The 20,914-nt window shown below is 39.6% G+C and overlaps 2 protein-coding genes across 10 annotated transcripts in view; both read right to left on the bottom strand.

Moving 5' to 3' along the window:
* Positions 1-20,914, bottom strand: part of LOC129712625 (cell surface hyaluronidase-like) — an 80,756-nt gene that overhangs the window by 6,626 nt on the left and 53,216 nt on the right. For all 8 annotated transcript variants that reach the window (XM_055661197.1, XM_055661195.1, XM_055661192.1 and 5 more), the window contains 10 exons: positions 18,556-18,684; positions 16,360-16,445; positions 14,035-14,166; positions 13,713-13,748; positions 11,633-11,785; positions 11,359-11,536; positions 9,378-9,593; positions 9,049-9,257; positions 4,755-4,937; positions 2,192-2,414 (listed from right to left, as the gene is read on the bottom strand). In XM_055661197.1, the coding sequence (XP_055517172.1) occupies positions 2,192-2,414; positions 4,755-4,937; positions 9,049-9,257; positions 9,378-9,593; positions 11,359-11,536; positions 11,633-11,785; positions 13,713-13,748; positions 14,035-14,166; positions 16,360-16,445; positions 18,556-18,684 (1,545 nt within the window). The remainder of the gene's footprint in view (positions 1-2,191; positions 2,415-4,754; positions 4,938-9,048; positions 9,258-9,377; positions 9,594-11,358; positions 11,537-11,632; positions 11,786-13,712; positions 13,749-14,034; positions 14,167-16,359; positions 16,446-18,555; positions 18,685-20,914) is intronic.
* The window catches only part of cemip (cell migration inducing hyaluronidase 1), a 118,407-nt gene that overhangs the window by 81,453 nt on the left and 16,040 nt on the right, over positions 1-20,914 (bottom strand). The window lies entirely within an intron of this gene.

Here is a 20,914-nt window from a genome sequence, read left to right as displayed (position 1 = left end):
AATTTTAAATTTGTTTAGAGAGAATCTCTGGTGCCAACTCACATTAAAATCACACAATAGAGTCATTATGCAGGAAAATATCTTGTTTGGTTTCTTTGGAGAATGGGGTTTGCAGGGATTAAACAAAGGCAAGGTAACTGGAGCAAATAATCACTTAAAAAAGTTATTGTGAAACAGATCACCTGGGTGAACAAGGAAGAGAAAGGGCTTTAAAATGAAGGACTGGAAAACAGAATTAAAACAAAGCATGTAATTTGGTTTTAAAATGCATTAGGAATAGGAATCGCAGAATAAGCGAGAACATTTAATTTCCTCAAGTATGGAAAACCAGGGCAGGTCCTGCATGGATTTGCATTCCTCGCTATCCAATTTTCCACTGCCTGCACAAACACATGAGCAGACAAAGGCCATCCTTGTTTCTGCTCCATTGTTTGATCATGGTTGACTGACATCTAAAGTCCATCAACCCGTGCTACTTCATTTCACTAATCCAACGGCAACCTCGGTTTCAATGGGTTAATCAACACTGTGATTAACCCACAGTTTTTGGAGAGAGATTTCCAGCGTGTGGCGCCGTACGACGGCAGCCTCGCCAACAGTCTGTCTCGTCCTTTTCTTCTTTTGTTGTTTTAAGTCTGTTGTGAAATGTATGTTTTATTGTATCTTTACTTTTGTATTATGTCAGCGGTGGGGGAAACTTTTTATTATCTCTTTCCTCGATGGAGATGCAACTTTTCCGTATCATATCTCCGTCCGCACTGCAGATTTAACATCGTGGAACTTGCGATCCCTTTGTTAGGGATTGATTTTGGGAGCTCCAACCGCGGGGGCTTCGACCGCTCCGGCTGCCGATAGTTCAACTGCCCCGACCTCAATCGAACTATCGGCAGTCGATGCAGTCAAAGGAGGAAAGAAGATAATACATTAGTGTCTTCCATCACAGTGCGCTGTGGTGGATGTTTATGTTAATTTTTATGTAGTTGCGTGTCTTGTTGCCTTTTTGGTATGACTGTGTGGCAAATCAAATTCCTTGTATGTTTTTACATACTTGGCTAATAAATTGATTACAATCACAATTACTTTGTGGGAAGTAAGAGGTGCTTCATGATTACACTCCGGCAAGATCTAATTTGATTTAATGTAGAGATATAGCATGGAAACAGGTCCTTTGGCCCACCGAGTCTATGCTAACCAACAATCACCCAAGCACGCCAGTGCTATGTTAACCAACATTCTCAATCATTCCCTACTCTTTAGGGGCAATTTTATACAGAGGTCAATTAACCTACATGTCTTTGGTGGGAAGAAACAGAGCACCTAGACTAAGGAATCTCATGTGGTCACAGGGAGAACATGCAAACTCCACACAGACAGCTCGTGAGGTCAGGATCAAACCTGGGTCTCTGGTGCTGTGAGGCAACGGGTCTATCAGCTGCGCGGCTGTGTCACCCAAGCGTAAGGTTGTGCTTCCTTCTTTGAGATGACTGAAGCACAGGAATTATTTCTCTGTATCATTCCTATTAAATCCCATTACAATTTAATGAGGATTCATTAAAGCTTCCACAGCCAAGAGTGAATCTATGCCAGCTGTCCTTGCAACTTAATTGGTTAAACGCTGGTACTATTTAGTTCAATTTGTACTACAGCTTCTCTATGATTCAATGACTTTGTCAACTTCAGTGTCCTAGCACAGGAGCAAGAAACCGCCCATTTATCTTACCTCTCTGTATCTCATGTTAAGCACACTCAATGTAGAGAGTGTTTGATGGCACTGGACCTCTACTCGTTGGAGTTTAGAAGGATGAGGGGGCTCCTCATTGAAACTTATCGAATAGTGAAAGGCCCGGATAGAGTGGATGTGGAGAGGATGTTTCCACTAGTGAGAGAGTAGGACCAGAGGTCATAGCCTCAGAATTAAAGGACGTTTCTTTAGGAAAGAGCTGAGATTCAGAAGGTGGTGAATCTGTAGGATTAATTGCCATGGAAGGCTGTGGAGGCCAAGTCAATGGATATTTTTTAAGGCAGAGATAGAAAGATTGTTGATTAGTACAGGTGTAAGGGATTATGGAGAGAAGACAGGAGAATGGGGTTAAGAGGGAAAGATAGATCAGCCATGGTTGAATGGCAGAGTAGAGTTGATGGGCTGAATGGTCTAAATCTGCTCCTATCACGTGATCTTATGAGAGCATACCTGTGGTGCGCCACACTGACTGCAGGAAGCAGCGACACGCCCAGTTAGAGACATGAGGTGGCCCTGCACACTTGTGTCTTTATTTGAATAACCAGTTTGCAAGCAGGAGCTGGTTTCCCAGGTGTTGATGTGTGCCAAGATCCTCACTCGCTCACACCCATGCTTGGAGCAGTAACTGTGACCTTTGCGTGCTTGTTTTGCTTGGAGGATAATAAAAAGAATCCTATCAGGAACGAAGGAAATTGAAGTGAACAATGAACATTGGCATATACTGTACCCAGCAAACGTCAGATTGCGAATCATACAACATGATAATTAGAGTAGGGGGTGTGAGATGCAGGAGAGGAGTTGGGAGATACAGGGGGGTAGAAGGGTGGTGATGAAATGAACCTTATGAACTGTACTATTGGCACTTATGCATTAAACAGGTTCAATAGGGTTCAAGTTCAGAGAAAAATTATTGGGTCGAATTTTTTTACAGTGGTTCTTGACAGCTGCCCAAATAACACCAGTTTTCTCAACTTTAGAGGTAAAAGGAAGAAAAACTATTTTCAGGGACCTTCAGCTTTAATGGAAGGCTCATAATCCAAATCAAAGAAAAATATGTTAGCTCCATTTTCATCAGTAGGACTTTCCAGAGTCCCAAGAGACTTGTTACCAATTTCATTACCTGGCCAATATACATCCTTCAAACAGTGTTTGAGGAAAGCAATGCCACATTGCTGTGCTGCAAACTTGTTTTCTGCAAATTGCCCATTTACTATTCGTACAATGTAGTGTACTGTCCAGCAGACACCGTACATATCACAAATGAAAAAATATCTAACCTAAAGTTGTGGAAATATCTGACACTACAAGTTTGCAACAATAAAAGTGGAAGCTCGCCGAGACAGTGGGCACTTTATTTTATTAAGAAACAATTTATTCTTGTCAAAATCCTAATTTTAAACTTTAGATGCAGTTTATGGGCCTTTTGCAAGCCATGGTTTACACAATAGGTATGTGTCTGGACCTGTTGATAATGCAGCTAAATGAGCCTGCAAAACATGATATGCAAACCTGCCTAAAAAAAAGTTTGTCAATAAAAAGCTTCCAAACATCCAGAGAATTTTGTCATAACTTAATTGGTGCATGTGACAATAAATGTGATCTTGAACTGACAGAGAGCTGTTGCTCAGTCTAAATTTACAACACTAAGGGTAAAGTGTCAAATGTGAATGTATACTACCACAGTCTGTTTAATGATGAATTAAGACAATTACTCTGGCAAGTTAATCCAGACGCTATTGAGATACCACAGAGACCTCCACAATTATAAATCTCTTTCTTCCTTTCATTTTATTTGAGCCCTCATTTGATTCACATTGTATGTAGTACAAGAACAAACAGTGAACGTTACTTTGGAGATATAAAAAGGAACAGTGCACCTGGGATGAATGCAGAGCCTCCAGAAAACATGGCTGGTGAATGAATAATGGCAAAGACACGTTGAATTAATTTTTGCATCATACCTCACCGTGGAAGACCTTGTGAAAAACCCAATGGGATAATCTCAAATATCATGTCAGCATTGACAAAAATCCCAATTACAAAGGAGAAAGGATTTGGATAACCCGGGTGTTTAAGAATGGACAATGTTTTAGGACTGCATAATAGGGTTTTAAAATAAGTTGTTCCTCCGGTTACATTTTTCATAATTTGTTGACTCCGGCAGGTTACTAGAAGTGTGGGAAACAGCCAATGTAACTCCCTTGATCAAAAACGGAGAGCGGCAAAAGGAAGGGGACAACAGGCCAATTGGTTTAACAAGTATTATTGGCAAGATGCTAGAGTTAATAATCAAAGAAGAAACAGCTAATCATTAGAAAAACTAAATACAAATAAACCTGGTCAACATAGAATTAAGAAAGGCTAATCATGTTTAACAAATTTGCTCTATTATTTTAAGGGTGTAACAGGCAGGGATAGAGGGACAGCTGTCCATAAAGAAGGTGGTGCATTAACTAACAGCTATGGTATCAGAGGAAGTCCGTTAGAATGGAGTGAAAACTGGCTGCCTCTTTAAAAGTGTTCAGTCTATTTTAATATACAAGGGCCAACTTGGGACATGTAAACATACAATGAAACAGAAGATAAAGAAAGGGCGAAGAGGAGGTAGAGAGCAAAGGAGAGAGTGCGGAAGACGGCAGCGTGGGGCAGAGCAAGAACATGAGAATGAATGAAAATCTGAAGCAGCAGTGAAGTAAATGGAAGCATTGATTACTTGGAATCTTTCTATTCTAATTGAGTACGGGAATGGTGCCAGTAAAGGTTAAATGCAATTAAGTAGATTAACAAATGTATCCAATTTATTATAACTCCTGAAGAGTAGATCATTAAATGGAAGACATGGAGATGGAAGCTCTCTGACCAACTGCAGCGGGTACATTGAGCAATGGTGTGAAATAGGAAAACGGGCTAACCTCTTTAAAGCACTTAGTGGGAGAGATACATTAATATCAACTGACCCAGCATCACCTACTTTGGTTAAAATTACCACTCATGCAACAAGGTATGTACCTACCCAGAATCAATGTCAAAAAAGTACAGGCTCTTGCTTGGGTTTTTTTGAAGAATGCTTAAAGACGATGCTGCTTTGTACTGTTTCACACTGTGCACTCTTCCACTTGTTCGTTGGTTTATATCGGACATGACTTTAAAAACTGTTCCTCTGGGATAACAAAGGCCGACTTGGATCCAGTCTCCTCTATAATGTAATATAACACATTGAAGTTAGCACCTCCACATTACAATTATTAATCATTGTCCACATTAATTATTGTCCACATTAATTATTGTCCTCGTTAACATTTAAAACAGATATATTTTCTGATAAATTGTTGCTACTCTCTGTTTTATCCATGATTTCCATCACTCAGGGTAGGACTCATTTCATTGATCTATGCTATAAGGAGAGCTTTTGATGGTAAATTACCCCCCCCCCCCCCACCCACACACACAAAGGGAATGGAGAGTAAAGATGGGAACAATCCCAGTTGAGCAATGCAGTGTCATCCATTCCTAATGCACAGTTATCATGTCATGGGGAAAAGGCCATGATTGAATCACGGAGTAGACTCGATGGGCCGAATGGCCTAATTATGCTCCTATGACTTATGAATTTATATTCGGGCAAACCAATCTGCAGTGAAACTTTGATAGTCCAGCATAATTGGGACTTTGGTGGTGTTGGGTTAACAAAGTCCTTGGACTGTTTTATGTTGCTCATGTTAATATCTCAAGAAAATTAAGATCTCAAGAACAATTATTGTGGATACTGAGCACCAAATGTGGATTAAATAATAAAGGAATCGACCACATATCATAATAGCAAGTGGGACAAACTTAGAAACGCAGGAAGCATTGACGTGTGGGCTGATAATGAGACTGCACATAGTTTGCTGTTGACTCCAACATCAAAGATAGTTATATTGTTCATCACAGCTTTATGACTCTACTATAAATAACAAATAACATTAGCAGTTAAGCATATTTACCCTATATCTGCCCCCATTTGACCTGGTTTCATTGATATTCTCTTTTGCTCTCTCCCTTCCACCTGTCACTTCTCTGATACTTAAAATTACTCATTGTGTTTCTTATACCCAGTTCTGCTGAAGGGTGCATGACCTGAAACGTTAAATCTGTTTCTCTTTCCACAAATGGTGGATTATTCTGGCATTGAGCCAGCAATGACTCAACAGATGAACGTTCTCCTTCTGTAATCATTGTGATTCCATGAAAAAACCTTCAAGAGCCGGAAATCTGATAACCGCACTGGAAAAACACTGACGATAGTACATTTTGTTTGTTAAATTACTCGTGAGGAGAATTCTATGGGTTTGTTTATACACCATTCCAATTAACAACCCCTCATGTGTCATTTTCCCTCCAAAATGTTTTCTCCCATAAGGTAGAAATCCAAACCTACTGGGTATTTCTAAGGCGGAGATGAACAGATTCTTGATTAGTGAGGGTATCAAGGGTTATGGGGAGAAGGCAAAAGAATGGGGTTGAGAGGGAAAGATAGATCAGCTATGATTGAATAGTGAAATAGATGCAATGGGCCGAATGACCTAATTCTGCTACTATGACATGAACTTAATACCATCTTTAATTTCTCTTGCCTGCCATAGATGAATCACATTTCCTTCTTGGATTTTATGACTTAAGAAATTTGTTTCAGCAGCTTCTGTATTTTTTTCTTTAAACATTTTCTTCTAACCAATGCCGGGTCCTGACAGTAGTTTGCGACGTGTTCTTCCAATCAACCACAGCCAAATCACCAATTATACCTTCATTACTTAAAATTAAGAAATCAACTTCACTTTGGGTTTAAAGTGATGCAGTTCAATCTCAAACGCCTTCATATTATGGTCCCTTCTCTCTAATGTTCTCTTGACAAATGGATCAATAAACCTTCTCTAATTTCACAAAACAAGATTCAAAATAGCCCATACCCTGCTGGTTCCTCAACATATTGATTTAGAAGAGCATCCCAGATACATTCCATAAATGTATCTTCTGCTATATTACAGTAAGTATAATTTGTCCAGTATACCCGTAGGCTAAAGACTTCCATGATTACTGTGCTACCTCTACTTTCCTGACAGCTATTTTGTCACGGTCTCTCAACGCCAACCAACATTTGCACCCAGTGGCCGGTAGGGGTGGGGTAGGGGTGAGGGTGGCTTGCAAGGGGACAGGCAGACCACCATTCCTCACTACCCACCCCTGCAATCCCACCCAAAATGGATGAAATGGACAGATTTACAGGCCTGCCAAGCCTCCTCCAAGATCTTTATTATTCAATCAGAGGCTTAGTTTTTCCAACTGGTTTTGAATTGCAGCATCTCTAACAAAGCAGCATCCTTTCCATTGTGCACTGAAATGTCATTGAAGGATTGGGATGACAGAGTGATGCAGTGGTAGAGTTGCTGTCTAACAGCGCCAGAGGCCCGGGTTGAATCCTGACTACAGGTTCTGTTTGCACAGAGATTGCAGGTGACTGCATGGGTTTTCTATGGGTGCTCCGGTTTCCTCCCATATTACAAAGATATGTAGGTTTGGAGGTTAATTGGCTTCTGTAAATTGTCCCTAATGTATAGGATAGAACTAGTACACGGGCGATCTTTAGTCAGCGCAGACCCAGTGGGCCGAAGGGCCTGTTTCCACGCTGTACCTCTGTACTAAACTAATGACATTCAACAAATTCTCTTCAGCGAGATTAACATTCACAGCATTCTGATTCCGAGGTGAAAGCTACGACTTGTAGATGGCATTCAGCATCATCGTACAGCACCTGATCTTGAACCCAACTGAGCCTAACATTTGATGTGCATATCAACAAGAACAAGGAATTAGTTAAGTAAAATGGATGTATTGCAACTTGTCAAAAAACTAAGAATGCCTCTGAATTTGTTTCAAGAGCAAGTTAAACAATTGCGTTTTTTCTTCCTAATAACAAGCAGTAATGACACCTCATTGGATAGCGATAGTACAATATACAACTTCTCCATACTTATGATGTTCCTTGACTAAGGCAACACAAGCCCTCATTTGTCGTTTTCCCTCCAAAAATTCTTCTCTCTCATAAGCCAGAAATCCAAATTGCCAAGTTAAAGTGCCACAAAGTAGGCTTGATAATTTGAAGGCTATGGAATATAAGAGGCTGTGACAATTTTGTTTGTAAAAGGTTCATCATGTCTTCTTTGCTCTCTGACTCTATTTTGAAGGTCATTTTCTCAATACACCCCCTTATTTTCTATGTTTTTATGTTTACGTGAATAGTCTGGAGAAGCTGATCTTTCAATGGAGGTTGGTGTGAACCTGTGAAAGAAGGAACTGCAGATGCTGGTACAAACTGAAGAAAATTACAAAATGCTGGAGTAACTCAGTGGGGCAGACAGTCTATCATTGGTGTGAACCTCCCTCAATGGGTGAGTGGTTAAGTACTCGGGAACATAGAATGAAGGAATTGACAAAAAAATAGATAAAAGTGACACCAGGAAATTTATATTTCTTTTCCAAACTACTAAGTAATTAGGGTTTGCAAAACACCAATGTGGTATTGGTGACAGCAGATTCAATTGTGGTGTGCCAAAGAGAGCTGGATAAGTATCTGAAAGGAAAGGATTGGAAAGCGGGCAGTGGAATGGGATTAGCTGGATTATTTTTACACAGCCAGCGATGACTCAACAGTTGAATGTTCCCCTTCTTGTAAATATTGTGATTCCATGAAAAAAAGCTTCAATAGCTGGAAATTTGAAAACCACAATGGAAAAACACTGATGCTAGTACATTTTGTCAATCAAATTACTCCCGAGGAGAATTCTAAGGATTTTCTTTTACGTTATTAGAATAAACAACTTGTTTAGAAACATGGAAAATAGGAGCAGGAGTAGGCCATACGGCCCTTCGAGCCAGCACTGCCATTCAATATGATCATGGCTCATCATCGAGAATCAGTACCCTGTTCCTGCTTTTTCCCCCCACATCCCTTGATTCCGTAAGGGAGGGAGGCCCAGTCAGCGAAAACCACAGGATTGATGAAGATGGGTGAGAGGGCAGAGACTCACTATACATGTCCAATGGTTTCTTTATTAGAGCAAGTTTCAATTTTCCACAAAGAGCCCAGAAAGCATTTTTTATTTGTTTTGTGAATAAATCATAACCAAATTATAGAGTGTTGAGCACAGGGTGAACAGAACACAAAGAAGAAAAGCAGCATAGGACTCAACCTGAATAGTTAATTAAATTTCTCTCTCCAGATACTGCCTGACCTGCTGAGCATTCCCAGCACTACGGTTTTACCTTACCTGTTAAAATTGATCGGGTAGAGGACAATCTGCTCGGGCGTACTGCCATTCCATGATAATGTGTAGGCTTGTTCCAGCATGACCACAGGCTGGTACTGCTGATAGGGTGCCCTACGATTTACACCCTGCAGCTTCAGTGGGTGGTTTGGGTACAAATCCTTTGCAATCAGGAGAGATGGGTTCTCTGGATGCCATGCTTGAACATAGAGCTGTGGAAAAGAAAGGAGAATATTCATTACGGATTCCGGCTGTAAAACAAAACTTCTGAATGGCAAAATATGTTAAATTCTACAATTGCGAGTTATTTTATTAGCGGAACTAAAATTCACCTGTGCATACTTGCCAGTGCAGATTACACCATTCCACCTTGGCACACTCAGGCAGCCTGGATGACGGACCAAGTAGTTATCAGCCCTGACCACAAATGTATCAGGAAATCCAGTCACTGAACCATCCAAATCATGGAAGATAGAAGTCTGGTCACCATCAAGGCTGTTGGTGCCAAACCACTGCCCTGGCGTGCCAAAAAATACCTCAAGATTAGCCTGATGGGGAAAATGCAAGGAAATAAATTAGGAGAGATACAGAAAAGGAAACTTGTCCTCAGTCATTCCCCCCCACACAGAAAAGCCATTCTGGAGGTCAAAATTCACAGAGGAACTAATAAATCATTCTGTACATGGAACACGCATTGAAACAATGGTTGCAGTGAATGTCTGCTGGTTTCATTCAATGCAGTGTAGAACCAATGTCCTCACACACGCATGCAATACCTTTACACAATAAAACTGAGAATATACTCCTCTGCACAAACTTTGTATTGCCAGTGACCAGCTAGCAGCTTGAATTTTCAACCACATTCTCCTGACATAGCTTGGGGATTTCTAGCAGTAAGACTAATCTAGTAGTAAGAATAAATTTATGCTCAAGTGACGGATGAGCAAAAGGGGCAGATATGAGGAGCCCTTGACAATTGTGCCACCAAAGACCAGCTGCAAATGCAAACTCCCTCAACCTCAAGCACCTTGAAAAACTAAATTTAGGTTTAGGTTTATCATTGTCACATGTACTGAGGTACAGTGAAATGCTTCATTATGCATACTATCCAGACAGATCAGATATACCACACATAGATTAAGTAAGCTTAAATTTGAGGACAATAGATAGAGCAATGGGGAAGATACAGAGTGCAGAACATAGTTCTCAGCATTGTAATGCATCAGTTCCTTGGAAAAAGTACAATTATGTACAACCTTGACACCTCTCGACCAAATAATGTCATTGAATGTGGCTATGGGATGGAGGGACAAGGGGTGATGGAGTTGTGGATGCAGTCTGGACCTTTCCTGTAAATGTGCAAAAAATCTGCTCCAGCGTTCAAGGCTCACGTCATTTCATAAGTGTATTTTCACTCTATAATTATCACCACAGCAATATGATTAGTGGTAAAAACATTGCACTAAGCAGTAGAATTTCTGGCCTTTTGTTTCAATTTCGTGGATACCAAAACGAGAGAGCACAAACATGATGTAAATTACCAATTAGTCCAATAAGGACTATTGAGTTCAGAAGAAATGTATCTGCTCACCATGCTATGAATGCCGAGGTGAGGGGTGAAATGCATTGAATAAAAACTAGATAGATTCCATGTGGGGAAAAATGGAACATTATGATAGCATTAAGTTGAAGGTTTAATGGTGAATTAATGTAGATCTATTGGTCCAAACAGCCTATTTCCATGCAAATATTAGTGGAGTAAAGAAAAGATGTAATAATGATTCTAGGCCAATATATAAATATATAATTCTCAGAGCAACGGGAAACAGATCTCTTGCCCCAAGACCCAACCTACTCGATCTCTCCCCAAATGGCAGACCCAAAGACACTAGGTTTGTAGGTTAATTGGCTTCAAATAAGAATTGTAAATTATTCCTGGGTGCATAGGATGGTGCTAGTGAACAGGGAGAGAGCTGGCTTGTGTGGACTCAGTGAGTGGAAAGGCCCGTTTCTACACAGTATCTCTAAATAAACTAAACTGCCATCCAAGGAACTAGTTGAGTGAAATGCGCTGGACTTTATCTACAGCAACCCATTACCAAGTAAGGAGCTCAAATTGTACTAAATACTCCAGACCTGGTCTCACGAAATTCAACATAATTGTAACAATCTTTACTCTTGTACCCAAATATTTTCACAATAACATTATTTACAATCTAAAATGTCACTATTTTTACTCCACTACCAAGGAATGATTTCTTCTGATGTTTGAGAAAATATAGTAAAGTATACAGTAAAATTATCATAACTTACACTAGTCTCCAACTTGACTTGAGATATATTATTTTGGGGGCTGATTTGCCAGGGATTCCTCATAAAGAATCCAAGTGCACTACTATACCTTTCATGGTTAGGTAAGTATTTCTTAAATGTGCACTGTGTCAACCTGACTGGACCATCATACATCTGGAATCCGCGGATGGGAAATGTTCTGGAAAGCAAGAAAACCCGTAAATTTAGCTCGCCCTGTAGCTTCCTGCAACAGTTTGATGCAATACACTTTATAATGTTGCTTTATATGTGCTACCTGTTTCTTGGCAATGTTCTGTACTCTCCATATGCACCCTTGCCCCAGTATCTGTTCTGTCCGCCATTGTAGCCCACGTTAATGCTTTCACCAACAAAAACTGATCTTGTCACTTCCATGCTCGAGCCTTCATCAGTTGGGAATGTTCCATCACTATGGAAACAAAACCACAATAGTCGTTGAGAATCCGTCCTATTGTGAATTTTCAGCAAAAAAGTGATATCAAGTAGAGATAGTTAGTTATCCTTTGTACACAATTCTTTGAAGATTATTCTTTGTATATCTGAAGAAAGAACTAAATTGCACGTTGTCTTAGAAGATAATTTATTTTTTGAAGTAGTCAAGAGAAACTGGAACTGCATCTCCACATAAATTTAATACTGTACATTAAAACTAGTTACTTTGCATAAAATACTGAAAATTGCAACCATTGCAAATTTCTGAAGACCAAATTGCAAGCCACATTTAATTTAATGCGTACAAAAAGCAAATCAAAAGCAAACATGTTTCTGCCTCTTACTACACTCCATCACACCCTCTTCAATGCCATTTTCTCCCCCATTCCATCATGAATGGTCCCTACCTGAAATGTTATCTGTCCACTTCCCTCCAATGCTGCCTGACCCATTGAGTTCATCCAGCACTGTTTTTTTTAAACTCAAACTTCCAAACTTGTGTCTCCCAGTCACTAAGTATGTTCAAGGAAGAGATCAATAGCTCTTTAGATATTAAAATAAACCATGGGATGTGGGGCTAGCGCAGAATAGCAACACAGAGGTAGAAAATCAAGGATAAACATGTGAATTGATAGGTTTATCATGAGGACATAAACAGCCCACTCTGATTCCATGAACATCACAAGGTTGAGGTTGCTGCACTGTCAATGATGTATTAGATGAGACTAAAGCAGAGTTGGATGTCACCATGTACATTGTCCCAGCGGTATTGGTCAACAATACTCTCCTAACACACTTAAATATATTCTCTCATGAGTTATTTGTTTATGCTTATAGATACTGTGTCTCTCTAAGCAAGGGATGCTTTGAAGGTTACATGTGTTGCAGAAAAGCAATTGGAGGAACTACCAGAGCACAAAAGCAGAGCAATTGCAGGATCTAAGCGGTGGCAACAACATTATGGGAACTTATACGGTGTTGTCCTTGGCCAATAAGCAGGCTAAACCAAATTGACAAAGTCAAACCCAGTTACACGTTGAGAGATTTAGTTATGTTTTCAATTGTTCTATATTTTATTGCACTTCATGGCATAACTGATTATTGTTGGGATTAGGTAGACAAAAATGCTGGAGAAACTCAGCAGGTGAGGCAACATCTGTGGAGTGAAGGAAATAGGCGACATTTCGGGTCAAGACCCTTCTTCAGACTGATCAGTCTGAAGAAGGGTCTCGACCCGAAATGTCGCCTATTTCCTTCGCTCCATAGATGCTGCCTCACCCACTGAGTTTCTCCAGCATTTTTGTCTACCATCAGTTTTCCAGCATCTGCAGTTCCTTCTTAAACATTGTTGGAATTAGGATAATTATTTTTCTACCTAATTTTCCTTTACAACAAATGTAAAAAATTTGCCAGATTTGCATACAGTTTAACAATTGTATAAAACAGAATTCATTTAGAATATTAAACATCTTACACTGTACACTTTTCAACATTGTATTGGAAATTATTAATCACATTTAGAATAACTTTTTCATCGGAATAACTATAACACTTTGTATCATCCTGAACAAGGCCATATACTTGCGAGAATTTTTCATTTTAAAAAGGGATGAAAAAATATGCAGGAAAGATTTTATAATGGATTGAATGATCCTCAGGAATCTTGTCACTAAACCAACTGCAAACAAAGACTACCTGAAACTTGAAAATACTGGAAATGCTGGGCAGCATGTGTGGCAACAGAAACATTAACATTCCAGGCCTATGACTTTTATCAGTAGCATGATTTTTGAATCTGTTGGGATTGGAAATTGATAAGCATTGTTCCTGCACATATTGGTTTTTAACCCAAAATGATTTGATTGGGTAAGCTCGTCACCGAATAATTAGAAAATCAAAGTTACCTTGCTAGAGTCAGACCTATCCCATTATCAGAGAACCTGCAGAAGCAAAGAGAATGGGGTCACATTCCAGAATTTCATGCATCTTACAATATACAGCAAGCAACATAATATCAACTCCTTTGTGAAACATATGTGATCAGCGAATTGTTTTGTATAGCCGTAGTAACTACCTCTGCATTATATCTTCAGTACCATGCAAGCAGTGGAACCTCTAGCTCAGTGACTGAGATAGACCATCTCTAGTAATTCATTCAATGCTTCTATATATAATCAAAGATATTTTCTGTTGCAAAGACATGTTCCTGCATATAACAGAACTTACCCGGAGTTGCGGAATATAATGTCTCCCCCTCTAGCCCAAGCTCCTTGCTCATTGTTTTTAAAAGCTATAAGACCATCAATAACAGCAGGAACACGTGGCTGCCTGGGGTCAGCATTTTGATGAGGGCGAAACCTATGTCAAAGATACAGAGCAGGAGTTACAGATCTGTCACGGTTCTTGAGAAATAAAGTATTGAAAACAGAAGGCAGACACTCATGCCCAAGGAATTAATAGACATTAGAAACCAAGATTCAGCGGGAACAGAAGGCTAAATACAACAGTTTTAAACACTAATTAATTATTAATCCTTCATTATCAGTTGAGCATAAGAGATTTAGAGCCATATAAATAAATCATTTAAGGACAAATCTTTTCTTGTTACATGATTTCAGCCAAAAAAAAATTAAGCAATCATTGCATATTATGCCAAATATGCTTGCAGCAAAGTGTAAACATCAAGAAAATTGGCAATTATAAATAATAAAAACAAGCTGAATGGTAAAGAAGACTCTTCTTGCTGCACATGGAGCATGTTATTAGAAGATCCAATGGCTGTTGCTGGCAAAATATGCCAGAATTGTAAGAGAATTATCCAATATTTTATACATATTATTGATTACATGTGAACCCACACTATTCATTATTTATTATTTAAGCTTCACAGCAGAAGATATATCTATCTGTATATTGGCACGTATCGCTAGAACAATGCAGTTTTACTTGTATTGTTGCAAGATATTCTGAAGTAACAGAGAATTTTAAAGCAGAATAAATTTTGTTTACTTGGTTTCAGCCCCGAGGACTGACCTTTTCAAACAGGGTGGCAAGTACATGGAACAAGCTACCAGAGAAAGTACTTGAGCTAGGTACAATAACAACATTTAAAAGACATTTGGATAGGTACATGGATAGGAAGGATTTAGAGGGCTATAAACTAAATTGGACTTGCTTAGATGGGGCATCCTGATTGGCAAGAACGAGTTAGGTCGATGGGCCTGTTTTTGTGCTGTAAGTCTCCATGACACCAAGTGATAATTTTAGCAAGCTCTCTATTGGGTCATCAGTCAAGAACCTCGCTTGACTCATTCCCTTGACAACTGACCTAACCCAGCTTGATTACTATGTTGTCAATGCCAGTGGTGAGAAACAACTCTATATCACTCTGTCTCTACACTCTTTCCAATCCCAATCTTCAAAATACCCAACAGTTAATCCTGCCCCATGCATCTCAATATATCCAATGGCCTGGGTACACAACAATGCTGGAGAAACTCAGCGGGTGCAGCAGCATCTAGGAGCGAAGGAAATAGGCTACGTTTTGGGCCGAAACCCTTCTTCAGACTAATGGCCTCTTGGTCCAATCTTCATTACTGACTCCCAGTTGACAACGTCCCAGCTATTAAGTTCTCCTTTCCCCTTCCTACTTTTTTAGGCATCAACCCACTGAGAGATCCCTAACGCTGACCTCCTCCCTTAATTCCACACTCTCACCTCCCTCTTACTAGTAACTGGTGGTATCAAACAATGCCAAAAACAAACACCAATCTCCAGCATTTGACCATGCTTGGATAGAGTAAGGAAGCTGTATGTTATCAAAACAAGCACAAAAAAAAAATATTGGCTGAATGAAATCATTTCCTAACAAATAGCCAAATCTTGCAGAGGAAGCAATCAGCTATTTAGTTCCCACAAGGAAGAGGCCACAAATAAGCATCAAAACTCACCAGTGAGCACAACTTGCATAATTTCTCCCTAAATAATGCTTACATGGAATCTTCGTTCAATTTAAAAATGCTTCAAGCATTGGAAAAATTAATGCTTATAAGTTGGGCTAATTTGCATAGCGTTTATATCAAATTTCCCAGGGTGATATCATGCTAGCAAGCATTACTAGTTCACTAAACTAGCCCCAGCGTTTCTGTGCATTATTGAACATACAACCAACATTTGTCCATCATTCGTCATGAAGCCAATTATGTCATAGAGCACACCTTTACTCTTGGCCAAAAGTAGAGCCTGTGGAGTGTTAATGGGCATGTGAGGGAGAACGGTTAACAGGCAACTAAGTGGACTATAGTATTTAAGGGATTGCTCCGAGAGCTGGGATAGACCGAATGGCTTGCATCCATGCCTTAAGAAAATATGATCTAACAAAACCTTCTAATAAAAATAAGTAGTTTGAATAAGAGCATAAATTGAACCATCAAAGATAATTTCACCAAAACTGTACACAAAGACAATCCTAAATAGAGAAACATGTAAAAATATGGAAAGACCTATACACAGAAGTAAATCAATCTTCTGAAATATTTAATTCTGCTATACCTTGCAAAGTCCAGTGCAAGGATTTCCCTGGGATCATTGTCATTGCATTTGGTTGTCTTCACTCCACTGTCAATGAAAAGTCCAGCCTAGGGGAAAGGATGCCAGAAATCAATAAATCACTGGAGATAATAATCCCAACATTCCAGCCTGGCACTATAATAAAACACACATTTGTAACACTGAGTAGAATTAGCAACTACAGAAACTCACTCTTTTCAGGAGGATTGGGCATTTCAAAATGATAATGTACAGCAAAAGTGAGTTGACTGTCTAGCAGAAAACACTAGGCACACTAGGCTCTTTCTGATTGGCAAGATGCAATGAGCAAGGTGCCAACGCAATTTGTGTTAGTGCCATAATTCGTGCTTACTATGCATTCACAGTAAATGACTTGGATCAAGATACCAAAAGCTAAAACAGCTCAATTTGATGATGGCACAGAGATGTCGTGAAGCAGACATTGAAAGGTTAGAGATGGATTTGGTGTTCTGCCAAGTGGATTATGTGGGGAAATGGGAAACTGACCATTTGGGCAAGAAAAATAAAGGAGGAGAATTTTATCTGAATAGTGAGAGACAGTTGAGTTCTGAAATGCCGAGAGCGCGTGTTTATGCATGATTCTCAATGGGCTAGAAAGCAAGTAATTAGGGAAGCTAATGGAATGCTATCAATGCTAGTGGAAAATGAGTCAGATAGGTATCTCAAAGATTCTCCCTGTAGAGTATGTGAATACCATGTGCCTCTCCCACTAGCTCAATCATGGATCTAATACTCTAGGGTCATCAGCACGGATGTCCCCCCACATTGGGGACTACGGGCAAACCCAAAGAGGACTTCTGCTCAAGAAATCTTGGAAACGCCCTGGCTGTGAGACAATATGAGACAAAGCAATCTTCCTGGATAACCTCAGTGCTGGAGAGACAATCTGGTAGCAAGACAGAATTTACAAGGAGGGAGTAGGGAAAGATCAATCCAACAGAATCCTCCTGACAAATTGCTTGAAGCGCAGACTTGTCAAAATCAACAACCTATTTTGTCAGAGACAATCACAAGGCTTTAAAACAATGCGCTTGATCTTGTCATAGGCAGCAGTTTGACTACATCACTCTTCAAACTGGAAACCACAAAGGCGATGTCAGTTGGATTGAGCATTACCTAAAACCACCAGGCACAAAGCAATAAAACCACAAGAAACAAATGACTTTGGAGTTTCCAAGTACCGCACAAAAGATGACTCTATTCAGACAGCACCTTGCATACAATCTGATGACCCTACAAACAACATGAGCTTCAATTAGCACCTATTGAAAGACTTAACCAACCTTCACTGTATGGTGTTTTGGGATTAGAAACACCACTGTGATTAAAAAAAAGCAGCTCTTTAAATATAAGGCGGCTCAGAACACAAAACACTTGACCCAAAAAACAGGAGGAAGAGCATAGGCTATCCAACACTGATAACACACACGGTTAATAAGACAATCAATGGTCTAAACACCCAACAGTAGGAAAGAACTACAGATACTGGTTTAATCGAAGGTAGACATAAAATGCTGGAGTAACTCAGCAGGACAGGCACCATCTCTGGAGAGAAGGAATGGGTGACGTTTCAGGTTTCAGGTCGAGACCCTTCTTCACCCAAGAGTATACCCACTGTAAATGAGGAATGGAGGCAACACATCATGGACAATAATGTAGGGAGCATCCACTGCACGGAACTTTTGAGATCTGACATTACCCTTGACATTAATGTTCTTGACTCATCTCTCAGCAAGATATCCAGTTAGTATGTTTTCCCGGTGATTGCAGTTAGTATGTTTTCCCGGTGATTGCATGGGGTTTCTCCAGGTGCTCTGATTTCCTCCCACTTTCCAAAGGCGTGCAGGTTTGTAGGTTGATTGGCGTCTGTAAATTTCCCCTAGTGTGTAAGATGCAAACGTGGAATGATGTAGTGTACAGGTGATCGATAGCTGGAGTGTACTCGGTGGACTGAAGGGCCTGTTTCCATGTTGTATCTTCAAACTAATCTAAAAAAATTGGGTTGAAATCTAAACCTAGGCGTAGAATACACAAGTGTGCCTACAGGCTATATTTTAAATAGTTCACAACAATAAATTGGAAATCTTATTTTGAAACAAAAAATACATGCAAAATAAATCATTGTTACATGCTCTTTTTGCAGCAGAGTATACACACCTTGAAGTTAGAATGTACCCTGTTGTTGTAAAATATTCCCAAGGGGGTAAACTCTGACTGGCCATCTGGAAATTGACCCACAGATTCTCCGGTAGGGTTACGGTGGAAAATATACCATATCCCCACATCCTGGAAAGGAAGAGATTAAACAAGGAACGTTAAAACCAGGAAAAACAACATATATATTTTTAAACAAAACACTGTCTCGAAGCATAATTGTGCTTCAGTAGAAATATTCAAATACTAAACTAACCTATACATTTATTTAAGAAGGAACTGCAGATGCTGGAAAATCGAAGGTACACAAAAATGTTGGAGAAACTCAGCGGGTGCAGCAGCATCTATGGAGCCAAGGTAATAGGCAACGTTTCGGGCAGAAACATTGCCTATTTCCTTCGCTCCATAGATGCTGCTGCACCCGCTGAGTTTCTCCAGCATTTTTGTGTAACCTATACATTTAAATTAATTCACACATCCCAGAGGAGAACCAGCTTAAAATAGGTTTTGAGGTTAATTATTGCTTTTTGTAGGTTGGACCAAATGTATGCAGAAATTAAAATGGAAAAATCAGCAAATGCCGAGCATCTGAAATAGATGCAGAATAAAATGCCCTTGCATCTATTAAACATGCAAGGACTGTTCCCAGCCACATGCAAAGTATTTTGCAGCAGTAATCTTTCATACAAAGGAGCTGCCTACTTGCCACACACTGAATAGAAACATTCATAAAAATGTATTTCTATGGAATCAAGGTATTATTTGCAATTCCATTTATTGCTGTTCCATAATTTCTCTTGATAATGTTGTGGTGAGCTAAACCATTGTAATTCTTACATTAAAAAAAAATACCAGATATGCTCAGCAAGTCAGGCAGTATCTATGGAGAGGTAAAAATGACCATTTGAGATCAAAGTTTCATCACCAACAAGTTACACTTGTGTAGATGTATTCAAAAGGCCCAGCAGAACAACACCAGTCCAACCTATACATTTGTGTAGGAAGGAACTGCAGATGCTGGTTTAAACCGAAGATAGACACAAAAAGCTGGAGTAACTCAGCGGGACAGGCAGCATCTCTGGAGAGAAGGAATGTGCGACCTTTTGGGTTGATCACTTCTTCAGACTGAGACCACAAATCCCATATCAAAACTTGCCCTGTTTCATGACCCCAAGTTGAATAAAATAATTAATATGTTAAAGTTTGTAAACTACTGCTTGGAATCTTTTTGGGTACTGTTATATTTTGCAGGTTTCAGACCAGTTAGATCTGTGATAACTACATCATTAATTCACTCCTGGCGATGGTGATATTTGACATCAACACACTATTTACATGGTAAGAATGAAGTGACTGGGAATTTTCACAAATTGGTAAGCCAGCGACAAAACTATTGTTTTGGGATAAGTTAATCCTCATTATAAATCAGTCATAGCTCAGCGATAAAGTTCTTGCATCTTGGAAACAAAGACCGAGTGTTTTGAGCAGCAAAATTTCAGGTTGATACCGAATTACAGAAATGAGGGGAAGCTGCCTTTTGGGCAAGATATTAAATGGAAGCCCTACCATGTAACCACGTTGATGAATTTGAAGAATAGAAGAGCTCTCAACTGGACAACCTCATCCAAAATTCATAAAAATGGCATGAATATGGATTCTTGCTGAGATCAGGGTGAACGGGTGATTGATGGTCAGAGTGGACTCAGTAGACCAAAGGGCGTGTTTCCATGCTGTATTTTGCAATCAATTAAATAAAAACACCATGTTTGGAGCAGTACACCTTTGGTCACCTTACCCAGGAAAATGTATACTTGACATAGAAAAAAAATAACACAAAGGTTCACCAAACATGAAATGTTAAATTAGAAGGGGTTGGATGGACTCAAGTTTGGAAGAATAAGTCCCTTGAAGCAGGCAAGTGTCTAACAGGGCTCAACTGGCTGGATGACGTGATGATGTTTTGCTTGGCTAGAAGATCAAATATAGATGGTCAATATTTGGTTAGGCCTGAAGTCAAGCTGCCTTGGCAAAATCCAAACTTGGCATCAGCAATTAAGTGTTGCATAATACTATTGTCCATGACAGCTCCCATCACTTTGCAGATTGAGAACAGATAGATTGGCCAGTTGGGATTGTCCTACATTTTGTAAACAGAGCACAGCAAGGCAGTTTTCATATTATTGGGTAGACGCTGGTGTTATAAGTGTGCTAGACGGAGGTGGGAGAAACGTTGAAAATAACAAGAGCACCAAATGTATTCTGGGGTGCACGGATTTCATTATCCATAGCCAAGTGATTAGGTAGCATCACTATAATGACCAGGCCATGTTCTGAAGGGCAAAACTGAAATAACTGCGTATAC

This window comes from Leucoraja erinacea, chromosome 33 (assembly GCF_028641065.1).
Source record: "Leucoraja erinacea ecotype New England chromosome 33, Leri_hhj_1, whole genome shotgun sequence".
NCBI lineage: Eukaryota > Metazoa > Chordata > Chondrichthyes > Rajiformes > Rajidae > Leucoraja > Leucoraja erinaceus.
The sequence above is the reverse complement of the archived record's forward strand: the minus strand, read 5'-3'. Positions and strand labels throughout refer to the sequence as shown.